General features: G+C 40.5%; 1 protein-coding gene across 1 annotated transcript; it reads left to right on the top strand.

Moving 5' to 3' along the window:
- The first annotated feature begins 182 nt into the window (after positions 1 to 182).
- csnk2a2b (casein kinase 2, alpha prime polypeptide b) lies at positions 183 to 14091 on the top strand. The gene is made up of 12 exons (XM_087796944.1): positions 183 to 857; positions 3053 to 3164; positions 3969 to 4070; positions 4781 to 4831; positions 5065 to 5124; positions 5373 to 5456; positions 6588 to 6698; positions 6795 to 6896; positions 11822 to 11922; positions 11994 to 12142; positions 12224 to 12307; positions 13651 to 14091. The coding sequence occupies exons 1-11, from the start codon at positions 754 to 756 to the stop codon at positions 12298 to 12300; spliced, it is 1053 nt and encodes a 350-aa protein (XP_087653070.1). The 5' UTR covers positions 183 to 753; the 3' UTR covers positions 12301 to 12307; positions 13651 to 14091.
- Positions 14092 to 14585: the final 494 nt, after the last annotated feature.

The raw sequence follows: 14585 nt of genomic DNA, 5'->3' as shown, positions 1-14585 counted from the left end.
TTTAATTTAAATATAACGGTTCATCTCAGGTCCTGGTCGGAGGACGGCGCTATCTCAACGCCGTTTTCTTCCCGGCACTTTCACATCCGGGACACTCGCGCGCCTCTCAGTCCTCCTCAGCCCGTCCGCCCCCCCTTTCCCTGCCCTCTCAACCGGGGAGGTCCGTAGCCACGGAAGAAAGATACCCCCCCCACCCCCCGAACTCGACGTCCGTCACCGGTCCTCCGCCTCGCCGCTCCGCTCATATCCTCCCCCGACCACGGTGGCTCATGACGCGGGCACCGCCACTGGAGGTGCGCCGCGCCGAAGGCTTCCAGTTAGTGCGACATCCCCGCGCTCTGGTGGTAGCATCCCTGGCTAGCGTGAGCTAACAACACCGAGCGCCTTCCAGCACCGGACCCTCGCTGCTGTAGCTTGGATAACCAAGGGATAAACGACCCCTTTTCGCAGTGGTGTGGGTCTACCCAGCGCTGAGGGTCTACCCAGAGTCTTGAGACCACAGTAGCGAGTCTGTCCCCCCTTCCGCCCCCTCTTTGGCCTTCTCTGGGTCTCTACTACCTCAGCACCCCGTTGCCTCCCCCTGGACTCCGACAATCGGCTGCTCCCCCGGTGGACCCCTCTTCTCCATTTACACCCACTTGACGTGTCTTAAGTGTGGGTGCACGAGGACTTCTGGTCCATCATCTTCTTCAACCCACTCGTCCTGCTGGGTTCTTCTCGCTCCGGATCCTCCATACATCTTTAGGTCTCGCCATGCCGGGTCCAGTGACCGGCAGCAAGTCTCGTGTGTACGCGGACGTCAACACCCTGAAGAGCCGGGAGTACTGGGACTACGAGGCCCACGTCCCCAACTGGAAGTAAGTCATGAGTTTGTGATGGAGAAACTTGTCTTAAGGTTTATTTGTGAGCAGCATCATCTAAGTAAGTAAGTAAAGTAATTTTTATTTGTATAGCGCTTTTTCCAGACCAGGGTAACAAAGCGCTTAAACAATCAAAACAATATTCAATAAACTATATATTTTAAAGGTCAAGATAAAACTGATAACACAACAGGAGTTCCAGAAAATCAAGGAAAAGCCTGAACAAATAGAAACGTCTTAAGATGTTTCTTAAAGGAGTCAGTAGATCCATCAAGCGCAAAGAGAGAGGAAGATCGTTCCAAAGCTTAGGAGCAACAGCCTGGAAGGATTTCTCTCCTCTGGTCCTGAACCGTGTGTGTGGAACCATCAGTAGATTCTGATCCACAGACCTCAGAGCCCGAGCTGGGGTGTAAGGCTGGATCAGATCACTGATATAAGGAGGAGCCTGACCATGAATAGCTCTGAAAGTAAGAACCCGAATTTTAAAGTTGATCCTGAAAGAAACTGGAAGCCAGTGAGTTTTAAGGATCGGAGAAATGTGAGTTCTTCTACTAGAGCGGGCACAGTTTTCAATGAGAGCTATTCCCCCTTGTCTTCTGGGACTCCTGTGGTTGTCTTATGTCTTGGCCTTTTTAAAAAGGCGCTTTACAAATAAGTATTACTTACTTAGACGGATCCTAAGATCTGGTATCATGTATAAGGTCATTGGTGCTTCATCCTTTGTATGTTATGGTTTGGAAGGTTAGGACATCAATGTTCTTCCTTCTGCTGCCTTTCATATAACTTAATATTTAGCATTTGAAACTGTGTAAAATTTACTTGCACAATTCAGTGCTTGCAGAAGCCACATAAGGTAAGGTAAGGTAAAACTTTATTGATCCCTCAGAAGGTCTCCTTCGGGAAATTGTTTTTTTCCAATAGCCACAGAAAATACAGCAATTTTTCATAAAAAATAAATCAAAATAAAATAAGAAAAATAACATAAAGAGAAAGAACAAGATGATGCAATCTAAGTCTAAAGATAAAGAACATAGATCAAAGAAAAATAACAAGGACTAACATAGAACAGAACATCCAGATACTTTCACTCCACTCCTGCCCCCGAACTCAGAATTGTACAATTTAATAGCCAGAGGAATGAATAAGTCCTTGAGTCTATTTGTTTTGCACCTGGGAAGGAGCATTCGTGCACTCATTCTGCTTCTCTGCTCACTGATGACAGTGTTGAGAGGATGACTGTCATCATCCATGATGGACAGTAGTTTGTTCAATGATCTCCTCTCAGTAACTGTCACCATGAGTCCAGCTTCATTCCAACCACAATAAAATATTTTCAAGATTTGATGATACAAATGGAATTCAAAAATACCTTTGATAATGTATGAATCAGTTTTAACTCTAAAAATCCACATTTCCTGAAAACGTAATGAATTGTGTGTTTTCAAGTTTCTTAACTAACCGTTCAATTCAAACGACCTCCTTGGCAGTGGTGACCAAATTTGTTTTAAAGTTGATATGCGCAACTGTCCTCGCCACGTAATGGTGTCGCAGAAGTTCACTTCCACACAGAACATTTTTTTTGGCAAGAGCTTACAAAATCACAGTCGCAGAAGTCGATTTGAACGCCAATCGGGATCAAATTGTTTCTACAAGAGTCCAAGTCCCAAGCTTTACCCAACTTAACTGGGATAAGCTTCCATTAAAGGCTGACTCCAAAATAAACCTTTTAAATATGACCTTTCCTATCTCGTTTACCTGCTAACTGTGAAAGGATATACCTGCTCGGCTGTGTGAGCACCTTGCAAGGGTCACTATTTGCTCATATAGAACCAGAAAAAACTCCCAGACATCTCTTTCAAAACAAGCGACCTGGTTTGAAACTGATTAAGACAAATATGAAGATCAATATAACTTGTGATGCTAATAGGATAAGCGAGAACAGCTTCACATATTTAAACCCTAAGATTCTTAAAAAAAAAAAAAGTGTTGTGTTTGAAACCGTACTTGTTACAATAAGAAGAAAGATGGTTTAAACCCACACTATCATTCTGCTTTACTTATCGATACACATGTCCGGATGTTCCTCCAGCAGGCCACAGATTCGACCCGTTCAGTGAAATCTTAGCTCAATGTTCATTTGGTAACCAGTCCTTCTCCATCAGTCCCAAACACGCTCTCGTCTGTCTCCATAGCAACCAGGAGGACTACCAACTGGTTCGAAAGCTTGGAAGAGGGAAGTACAGCGAGGTATTCGAGACCATAAACGTCACAAACAATGAGAAAGTGGTGGTGAAGATCCTCAAGGTGGGCATCCGATAGAATAGAGTCTCTAAATGTTACATGTGTTCTACTGCCTGCCACATATGACATTACCAATCAGAAAGGCTGTTGTGTGACAAGACAAAAACTTTTGGTGCCTGATATTTTTGTAATTCGGCGAGTTAAAAAAATGATTGGGACACATTTTTCAAAGCTGTTGTAATGCATCTTCAATACGTATTTGGACATTCAAATAAAATGTGAACAAATTTCACACATTTCTGTTTTTTTTTCTTCGTAATATGCTATGAAAAATATTGTAATGACCTGTCAAAAGTAAGACCAAAAAAAACCCCACAGATTTAACTGCATGTTTGTCGAGCATTCCAGAAAATTCTCAGTACAAACACAGTAAAACATTTTCTGATAGCAGAGAACCAGAGCTTTCTGTTAATGTATGACATCAGCACGAGGATGTTTAAATCTAAAAACATGAGACGGAGTGGAAAAAGGAAAAGTAGTTTGTAAATAGTTGTGAATTAAGTTACAAAAAGAAGTACAACTACTGTCACTGTAGCCTCCTAGCAGATCAATAACTTGATCAATTTGTGATCATGTCAAGGATGAGCCACAGCTTCGCACTTTGTGGATCGTTTTGTGTAACTTCTCGTCCACTGGAACAATAATGTTGCCGATTTATGGGGTACGTGTGATTGACGTTCGACTGCTGAAGCAGGCAGAGTGAGTTGAGGCCTAGAGAGCAGTGTCAGCATCTTCTGGGTCAGAAACGTTAACATGTACAGAATTCCTGATGAGACACTGTCTTGTGATCACTCTCTCTCCAATCAGCCAGTCAAAAAGAAGAAGATCAAACGCGAGATAAAGATTCTGGAGAACCTGCGAGGCGGAACTAACATCATCCGCCTGGTGGACACGGTCAAAGACCCGGTGGTAGGTCCAGTTCCCATTGGAGGAAATCCAGATGAGTCCTAACATTATGACCACTTGTAAGTTTTGAAGAGTTGTTGTATATTCTTACTAGCATCAACAACAGTGGAGTTGGATGTTGCATGTTCAAAACCTAAAGAAAAGTGTCTTTAACAACATTCTGATGACTCATGAATATTTTCCTCTCATGGACCAGGTTTAGCTCATCTGCACGGACACATAAAAAAGTGATTTTCTAATGTCATGAACCGTTTATAAGCACTGAAAAAAAAGAAAGAATTTATGTCAATTGATATTTATAATTATTAATAGGAAATCTTAAATTACCAGATTATTAATTAACTTAAGCATTAGTTAAATCATTGATATTAATCTTTGTTTGACCATTGATAATTGAAAAGAAGATATGTGTGCAAAACAAGTGGTGCAAGGTGGTCATAATGTTATGAATAATCTTAGTGGGAGTCTCGAAATGATCATGCAGCATTGCTCTAGATGGGTTCCCATGACTCGCTTCTTGGACTGAACTGGTCATGTGGGGGGAAAAAATCTTCCACCTTAAGTGCCCTTTTTATTATAAAACCTGCTATTCAGTTTTTATTTTTTTCTTAAGAGTAATGGAAACCCAGCTATAGATTCCTATTAAGTTTCCTGCTTTGGTTTTGGTCAATGGGTCCTAACTCTCTCTTTCTGTGTCTGTGTTGGTGGAACAGTCCAGAACGCCAGCGCTGGTCTTTGAATTCATCAATAACACAGATTTTAAGGTAAAATATTTAACTCATCTTGTTCCTCACAAACCATTACTATAAGAAGATTTTTTTTAAGAGTAAATGTACTGCTTTATAAAAAAAAGTATGGTGGATAAAATAAAAATGACTAGAGAAAAAGATGATAAACAGCGTAAAGTTGTTAGTATAAACAAAAATGTTGACCACCTTTTTGGTCAAGTAAAACACATCCTGAGGACTTTTCTTCAGCTGAGGTTTTGTCTCCACAGGAACTGTATCAGAAGCTGACGGACTACGACATACGCTTCTACATGTATGAACTGCTGAAGGTGAGACATCAGACTGACACCCGAGCTCAGATGTTTTTAATACAGAAGCTTAAATCTTGGGAATTTTGGTTGCTTGTTAGAATGACACTACTGTCCGTTAACATGCAGAGCAGTAATGTCTACCTCAACTCTTTTAACAGCCATGAGCTGAACAAAATATATATTTACCAAACTGATTCATTTGATGTGTAATATGATTATAGTTTTTAAATCTTGTAATTTGTAATTTATGTGTGTATGCGCGTCAGGCTCTGGACTACTGTCACAGTATGGGAATCATGCATCGTGATGTCAAACCTCATAATGTGATGATCGACCACCAATTGAGAAAGGTTGGTGAACTTCCATCGGTCTCTTGTAGCCTTTACCAATGTCTAGTAGGTCCGAAGTGGTAGCGGCAGCTTCTGTGGGTTTCCTTTGAAAATGTGTGAACTGAGTGGGATGATGCAGCTAAAAATATCCGCAGATATAGTTGGTGGATATATAGCGTGGGAGCCACTGATCTGTCTGAGATTTCGCACTCTGGTCTACTCTGATTCAGATTGTGTTTGCTGATGCTGAACTGCACAGGTCTATATTGTGGAGAAGTTTCAAGTTTAAACCTGACCGATAAGGTCATCTTAATGGGGTCACATGACTCAAAACATCCTCTTCCACTTTTTTATTTCACTATATTTCCAAAATGCAAAATTAGTTTTCAAGATTGTATTATTAATTATATATTTTAGGTTGAACTAAAAAATGTGAGTGTATTATTCAACAATATTTAATTTTCCTTTTTAGAGCTTAAGACATTAGCATTAAGTGTGGGTGAAGAGATTTGTGAATATTAAAGCCACCATTTTTTCATTGACTTCCATAGTACAAGTGAAAATGCAGAGAAAAAAAACATGTACCCGAGATTTTTTTTTAAACTATTTGTGAGTTAAGGATAATGAAACAAAACTTGATTGTGATCGGAGATTTTTATCTGAACTCCTATGAACTAGATGACGAGAGTCTTAAGCAGCAATTTTTGAAACATCTACCCAAGCCTATATTCTCTGTAAAGTAGCCGAATCTCTCCTTATATGCGAGTAATAAAAATCATAATGTTTTCCATTTTTTTGTGAAATTAATTAGACAACAATCTTCCAATATGGCCATAACTCTCTGAACGGGGCTGGTCAGCAGGTGTGACAAAGTTTCTTGTCGAAAAGAAATGCTTGACCTTGTCCGCCAGAATGAATTCCTGAATATTTTTCAATCATTTCATTAGTGTTAAAAACCTCCAAAAGAGGGCGCCAGACTCAAGCAAACTATACTAGCTGATCCGAGGTCACTCACTTTATTTCGATTTATATACGATTTAATATTGCAATATTTTCATGCAGATTTTTTGTTTTATTCTGCTCTTATACGTCTCTTCTAGATTTTAATAGTTTTTCTGAGTGAGATTCTAACAACGTTATGTTCGCCCACAGCTGCGCCTCATCGACTGGGGTCTGGCAGAATTCTACCATCCCTCGCAGGAGTACAACGTCAGAGTGGCGTCACGGTACTTCAAGGGTCCTGAATTACTAGTAGACTATCAGGTGAGGCCTCCTTTGATGAAGAGGTAGCACTGGGGTTGAAGAAGTAGAATTGATTCCTGTCGGGCATGAAGGTATCTCCATTCTTTTGGTGGACAGATGTACGACTACAGTCTGGACATGTGGAGTCTGGGCTGCATGCTGGCCAGTATGATCTTCCAGAAGGAGCCGTTCTTCCATGGACAAGACAATTACGACCAGGTATACCATTTACCATTTTTTTAGGTGCCTGTTGCTGCCAACAGTACAAAGTCCTTGCATCCACTGAGGGGAAGTGACAGGAAGAGAGATAAATGTTTATTGAGTTAGTTATAAATTGTTTGTAAAGGAATTTGAATTAGTCATTGGTTATTCAGCTTTGTTTTACTTTGAACTTTAGTATCAATTGAGGCTTTCAAGTACTAACAAAGCGGCTAAAACATCAGTTCCCTCGCACACTAAGAATTTTGTGGATTTTCCTACTTAAAGCTGGGCAAATCTAGGAAAATGTTGCACACAAATATTCAAATGTGTGGATCTGTGCATGCAAAAATGTCCTTTGTACAGACGATCAGTGGCTTCTTTGAAACATCTTTAGTGAAGTTCAAAAAGAATAAAACTGCAAATCAGTAACATAATGCATCATGAGTAGTGATGATAATGAAGATTGTCCTAGAATTTGGGGAACGTGCGCATGCACTCTTACTACATAGGGCCCCCAGACACTGGCTAGTCAACAAAATAATCATAAATGATTAGGGGCCTCATGTACAAAGAAGTTTTTCTACTAAAAACTGTCGTAGAATCCAGAAAATGGTGCACATTCAAAAATATTCAGATGTATGAATCTCTGCGTGCACAATACAAAGCCCTTTACTTTGTACATCACAATCAATGTGGAATTAATCCCAGACTTGTTCGTCCCTTTCCACGCCCTAATATACATATTCAAATCATATTTAAATGAACTAGAGTCTGTTTTTTTTCTGATCGCAGACAGAAAAATCATAAATTAAAACATCAATTTAGGACTTCCGGTTATGATGCAGAGCTAAGCAGTCGTGGTACATTTGGACCCTCTCAACTTTGCCAAATAACAATGCTCAACTGCAATTTTTTTTTTGGATTTTGTTTTCTTTGCTTAATTGCAACTCATCATGGCACCAAAACCGGCAAAGCAACCTCCGAAATCTGATGCAACGGACTGTAGCGGACACGGTTCTGGTGGCCAATCATGCAAAAAATGATTTTGCATCAAGACTGGATAGTCTGCTTAATGTAATGCCAGGAATCCAAAACAACTTAAAGTCTGTAACGGAACATGTCACCAAAGCTGAAGAAAGCAACGGTAATAATCAAGACAACATAGTTTTACTGAGGTCAGTGAATGCAATGCAGAAAACCACAATTGCGGCGCTAACACTTAAGGTTGACGACCTGGAAAACCACAGCCGTCGTTCAAACTTGCGATTGTTGGGATTACCAGAAAGAAAAGAAGTAGCTGACATATGTCAGTTTTGGAAAAGTGGCTTCCTGAAGTGCTTGCTGCTGATAACTTTCCACGGCCGCTTATCATCGAAGGAGCGTATAGAGTCGGGAGAAGCGACGGCATGCTGGAGCGACCCAGAGCTGCGATCGTCAAGTTTCTAAATTACGCCGAAGTCGAGTGATGAAGGCAGCAGGGACGAAGGCACAACTCTTTTTGGAAGAGCAGAAGCTATTGATTCCTTGTTTGCGCTACCGAATAGTGCCTCCGGCGAAATTCCTGATCACCATCTCTGGAAAACGACACTCTTGGAACACAAGTGCTGCAGTCGAGGAGTTCATCCAGGGACTGAAGGAGAGTCGTGCGGAGACGGCTGATGAATAACGGATGACGTAACATAAGACAACAGCGACATTAACCATTGACAATGCTACGTGTTAATCATATTCGTAACGTGTCGTTGTTAGTGTGTATTCAAACACACTAATTATAAAGAAAGTGAGTTGGGTTGATACTGGATTTTTGTTATACTTCTGGGAGGCGCGGGAGCTCACAGGTTGTCAAGTTACTTGTTCCTAAGTAGTGTTGATCTCGGAGGACCAGGGATGCATAATAGTTAATAACCTTTGTGGCCCCTGGGGATTTAAACGTTGGGTTGGGATAGGTGGTGCACAATTAAGTTGAGGGTTCTTTTTCCTTTTTTCTTGTATTTTTCTTTTTTTCCAGCCACATAAATTACAACCTCTGCTGTTCACCTAAAATACTTGTATTTTATATATGACTTCAAATCTATTGTTTACCTCTTGAAATGTGAGAAGGCTTAATCAATTAATATAATGTCAAGCAAGGGATGACGGTAAGCAATCCAAAGCTAAGGTGGTGTTTCTTCAGGAGACTCACTTGACTTTTGATGATGTAATTAGAGTAAGAAGGATTTGGCCTGGTTAGGTATTTAGGTCTTTAGTTCGTAGGCACGGGGAGTGCTTTACACTGGTTGACAAATCAATACCCTTTAAATTGATTAATTTTACAGATAAACTTATTGGAAAACAAATTGAGCACAATAGGCATCAAACTTCCTCTTCCTCTTATCTGTGTGATAAGTGGAAGCCTTTTTGAGAGTAAAAAATGATTAGCTTTACAAGTCAAAAAACAAAAGGAATCGACAAGAAATGGAGCAGTTGAGAGATTGAAATGCAAGTCTTACCAAATAGTGACACTAATTACACTTGGAACTGCGAAAACTTAATGCCAGATATAACTCTATCCACAAATGCAGCAGCAAAGAGTTTAATGAGACTATACCCAATTCGCATGGGATAAGTATTACCTGTGGAGCGAAGGTGATTTGTAAGAATTGCGAAGAATGTCGAGATTTAATCCTGTGCGAATGCGCCATGTCTGTGATTTGTAATGTAATAATTCCACCTCAAATTACAAACTGTATTTCGCCAAACACAGGCGTCGGGTGATAATACTAGTCCAGTGCGAATCTGCATCCCGGTGTTTATTATTTTAATGGCGTTCTTTTCCATTTTGCCGTTGATATGCTACCTTTCTCTTTCAGTAATTACTCGCCTTTTTAGATCTTTATATTGTATATTGGCTATTGGAATAGAATAATGGAGGCTGCGGTGAAGATTTTGATACTTGGTCTTGACAGCTTTTGAGCTGTATGGTGGTGCACCATAGATTCGAACATTCATTAGTATCATGCTTTGCCCTATACAGATATTAAATTTAGTGTCTCATCTCGAGTCCAGTGCCTACTTTTGGAGTGTTTATGTTTCGGAGCGCGAGGTACAACGGGTGCAGCCATCTTGTCATTGCCTGAAGTAGAAGATGATGTGACGACATATCTGGCTGTAATATCAGTAAAAACAGACTATTTTACAGACGTTGCTTATCCGTGCCAATGAACTCAAAACGCACACAGATATGAGGGTAATTTACAAATCACCAAAGGTCCACAGGTAAAACTAATCCAGTGTTAATGGGGCTTAAGACAGTCGTATTATGAACAGGGTGAAAAGGCTGGTAAAGACTTTTTTTTACACTTTTATCAGAATGTATACTCCTCCCTATAAAATGATAGCTTCAAACTTGCAAAAGGATTTTTTGGATGTGCTTGACCCTTCTCAAATTGATGAAAAATTAAATGACTCGTTACAATCGGATTTAAGAATCCAGGAATTAAGTGATCCCGTTACTAATTTGACAGGCGGTAAAACCCCAGGACCTGATGCAATTCCAATTGATATTTACAACATATTTAGAAATAAATGATTGAAACCACTATTAGAGACGTATCAAGAATCATTTGAAAATGGAACTCTATCACCTGTTCGAATAACAATCACATTATTTTAAAAGCAGAGAAGATTTTTTTTAAATGGGGCTCTTGGGGCAGCTGAACACCTCAAAAACCAAGGAGCTGATCTTGGACTTCAGGAGGTCCAGGAGAAAGCCACGTCCAGTGTCCATCAGAGGCGACGAGGTGGAGATAGTTGGCAACTATAAGTACCTCTGTGTGTGGATGGACAGTAAACTGGACTGCAACACAGACCATGTATATAAGAAGGTTCAGAGTAGACTGTACTTTCTGAGGAGGCTTCGATCATTTAACATCTGCAAGAAGCTCCTCTGCATGTTCTACCAGTCTGTGGTGGCCAGTGTCCTGTTCTATGCTGTGGTGTGTTGGGGTGGCAATGTGTCCAAGAGGAGTTTCAACAGGTTGGACAGGTTGATCAAGAGGCCTGGCTCTGTGGTTGGCATGAAGCTGGACTCACTGGTGACAGTTGCTGAGAGGAGATCACTGGACAAACTACTGTCCATCATGGATAATGACAGTCATCCTCTGAACACTGTCATCAGTGAGCAGAGAAGCAGAATGAGTGCACGAATGCTCCTTCCCAGGTGCAAAACAAATAGACTCAAGGACTCATTCATTCCTCGGGCTATTAAATTGTACAATTCTGAGTTCGGGGGCAGGAGTGGAGTGAAAGTATCTGGATGTTCTGTTCTATGTTCTTTGTATCCTTTGTCTTTGTTGTTTTTCTTTGACCTATGTTCTTTGTCTTTATCTTTAGACTTAGATTGTGCCATCTTGTTCTTTCTCTTTATGTTCTTCTTCTTATTTTATTTATTTATTTATTTTTTATTGTTTATGAAAAAATGCTGGCTATTGGAATAAAACAATTTCCCGAAAGAGACCTCCTGAGGGATCAATAAAGTTTTACCTTACCTTACCTTGTATATATATCTCTTTCCTAAAAAATGACATAAAATATGGAATAAAGTACTTGGAATGAGATTGGAACCAATTTATATAACTTTTGACTTAATCTGTGATCAGATCATCCAAATTCACTAAAGTGAATGTTTTTCAAGCTGTCCCAACGCGAAAGTGCAGATTATTAGTTTCTTTGTCTAATATTGCCTATAAGAAAAATCAGCAATGCAGCTAATAATTCAGAGATGCCACAAGATTTTCAGTGTCTGAACAGAATACGTTTTTCCTGATGACTTTTCATCCATTGTGCTGTTTTTCCAACTCCCTCCAACATTGTTTGACTTTGTTTTTAAATTACCTTGGCAGTATCAGGTTTTTAGCATCTCTGTTTGTGTAGTACGCCTTATGTTTTCTGCTTGTCTCATTTAGCTGGTGCGAATAGCCAAAGTCTTGGGCACTGACGAGCTGTTCGGGTACTTGAGAAAATACCACATTGAGCTGGATCTGCGTTTCAAAGACCTGCTAGGACAGTAAGTTCTCCGACTCCACTTTATACTGTCTCCATCTTGTGGCGCTCTGTGGAACACCTCACATTTCTCAGGCAGAGCAGGAAGCGCTGGGAACAGTTTGTGCAGACGGAGAACCAGCACTTGGTCAGTCCAGAAGCTCTGGACCTGCTGGACAAGCTGCTACGCTACGACCACCAACAGAGACTGACTGCCACAGAGGCTATGGAGCACCCGTACTTCTGTGAGCAACTTCACATACACGCACGCACCCACATGCATACACATGTCAAGGATCTGATATTTTGTTGTGGTTCTACAACAGACCCGGTCGTAAAGGAGCAGTCGCAGATCAACTCTGACAACAACCTGATGTCCAGTGGAAACACAACGACGCGGTGAAACGCAGGTTCTGATCCTCATCAGGGATTTTAACTGACAAACACAGTTAGACACAAAGATGAAAGACACAAAGGCACATAAACTAAAAACATAACCCTATAATGACTACAACTATATACTATCTATGCGTCAGGGTCCTGATGTCCTAAGTGTGTGTACGCAGATAAAAGGTTGAGAACATTCTTTTTCACAGCAATGTCGTGGGGCCTCATGTCCAAAAAGTGTGCGTTCACAAAAAGGTGCGAACGAACCTTTCCACGGCAAAGATCATCAGGAATGAAAACAGTCTTGAAAAGTAAAAAGTTCCACTCATAAAGCTTAAAATAAAATCACAATTTGCCGTAGGAATATCTCCCGAAGCACATATTTGCAAAAAAGCTGACATGATGAATATGTGTATGTGAACAGAAAACACTTGACTATAGCATTAATGCAATATTAATGTGTTTATGTGCGTGTTGTGCATATGTGCCACAAAAAATATCCCAATCTTCACTTTTTCATAACTAGTCAGTGCCAAAGTTAATTTCTTGATAAACTTAATTTTCTGATCTCTCCAACAAGCATCTTAATATTTGTGTTTGCAGAGCATGCGTTTGTTTCTTCTCGCCTGGACTATTGCAACAGTTTATTTTCATGTCTTAACAAGAAGGAGCTGTTTCGCCTGCAGTTAATTCAGAACTCTGCAGCAAGAATTCTTACCCGCTCTAGTAGAAGAACTCACATTTCTCCGATCCTTAAAACTCTTCACTGAATTCCAGTTTCTTTCAGGATCAACTTTAAAATTCTGGTTCTTACTTTCAGAGCTATACATGGTCAGGCTCCTCTACATCAGTGATCTGATCCAGCCTTACACCCCAGCTCGGGCTCTGAGGTCTGTGGAACAGAATCTACTGATGGTTCCTCGCACATGGTTCAGGACCAGAGGAGAGAAATCCTTCCAGGCTGTTGCTCCTAAGCTTTGGAACGATCTTCCTCTCTCTTTGGGTGGAGCTTGATGGAGTCGACTGACTCCTTCAAGAAACATCTTTCCTTGATTTTCTGGAACTGCTGTTGTGTTATCCGTTTTATCTTGCCCTTTAAAGTATATACTTTATTGAATATTGTTTTGATTGTTTAAGCGCTTTGTGACCCTGGTCTGGAAAAACGCTATACAAATAAAAATGACTTACTTACTTACTTGCATTACCAAAATATACTAATATTTCTTTACGATGGTTTTATTGGAATCGTTTGTCAAAATGTTTATACTCATTTCCAATAGGACCTTAAAAAAAAATCACAAACACATTCAAGGTGGTTAGCAAGTCTCACTCCTGTCTCATTCTCTGCCCATTTGTCTCTCCACAGAGCTATCGGCCAGAAGAACATTTGTTACCTCAACTTTGTGCCTGGTTGTGACAGTAACTTTGACAAGTGTACAGTGACAATGGAACAAAGTAACCGCCCAGTTACACACATTACACACTCCTCTGTATCAGTCTGTGATTGGCTCATCTGTTAAGCAGTCCGACCAGTGACCCTTCACCTTCTCAGAAGACCTCGGCCCCAGCAGACATTCATCATGACCCCCATTATGTACATAACCTCTTTTTATGCATCAGCATGGAGAATGACTAGGAGCCTGTACAAGCCCCTCCTTCCCCGCGACCGTCTGTCCCCCCTACACGTGACCCGGCAGACAAACGTCTTAGCACTACTCTGAGAAAGTGGCATGGTGGACTCTAGATAGAATGAAGAAGATGATGATATTATAAAATTATGACAAATAAATGATTTTTATTTAGATGAGCCATTCGTCTCCTCGCTTGTGTGCAAGTGTGTGTGTGTTTGTCTCAATGCTGTTTCCTCACCTGTTTTTTTTCCACGACAACTTAACATGTCAGTTGGGTGTTATTTCACCTTCCTGCCGGCTTCCTGTTTGAAAACCTGACTCCTCGGTCACGTTCTGACTCTCACAGGTCTGAATGCACTGACATTCTTTGTTTACCTTTGTACTGAATGAACCAATGAAACATTCATTAGCCTAGTCTCGCACACAAACGTGAGCTGGAGTTTCCAAATTAATGAATCATTTTACTCCTCCTTTGCTGTTGTCATGTTTGTTGTTCTCACACACTTGACAGTAAATATTTGCACTTTAACAGCAGGACCTACTTTAGAGTAGGTGGTTATACTGCTTTGGTTTGAGCTGCACTTGTCAAAAGTGTTTTTACAAATATATTTTTCTAATCTCTGAATGTTGAATATTTTGTTCACCATATTTCCATCATAAATTTAACTTT

The sequence above is a fragment of the Callionymus lyra genome, chromosome 8, assembly GCF_982586985.1.
Source record: "Callionymus lyra chromosome 8, fCalLyr1.hap1.1, whole genome shotgun sequence".
In the NCBI taxonomy this organism is placed as follows: domain Eukaryota; kingdom Metazoa; phylum Chordata; class Actinopteri; order Syngnathiformes; family Callionymidae; genus Callionymus; species Callionymus lyra.
The sequence above is the reverse complement of the archived record's forward strand: the minus strand, read 5'-3'. Positions and strand labels throughout refer to the sequence as shown.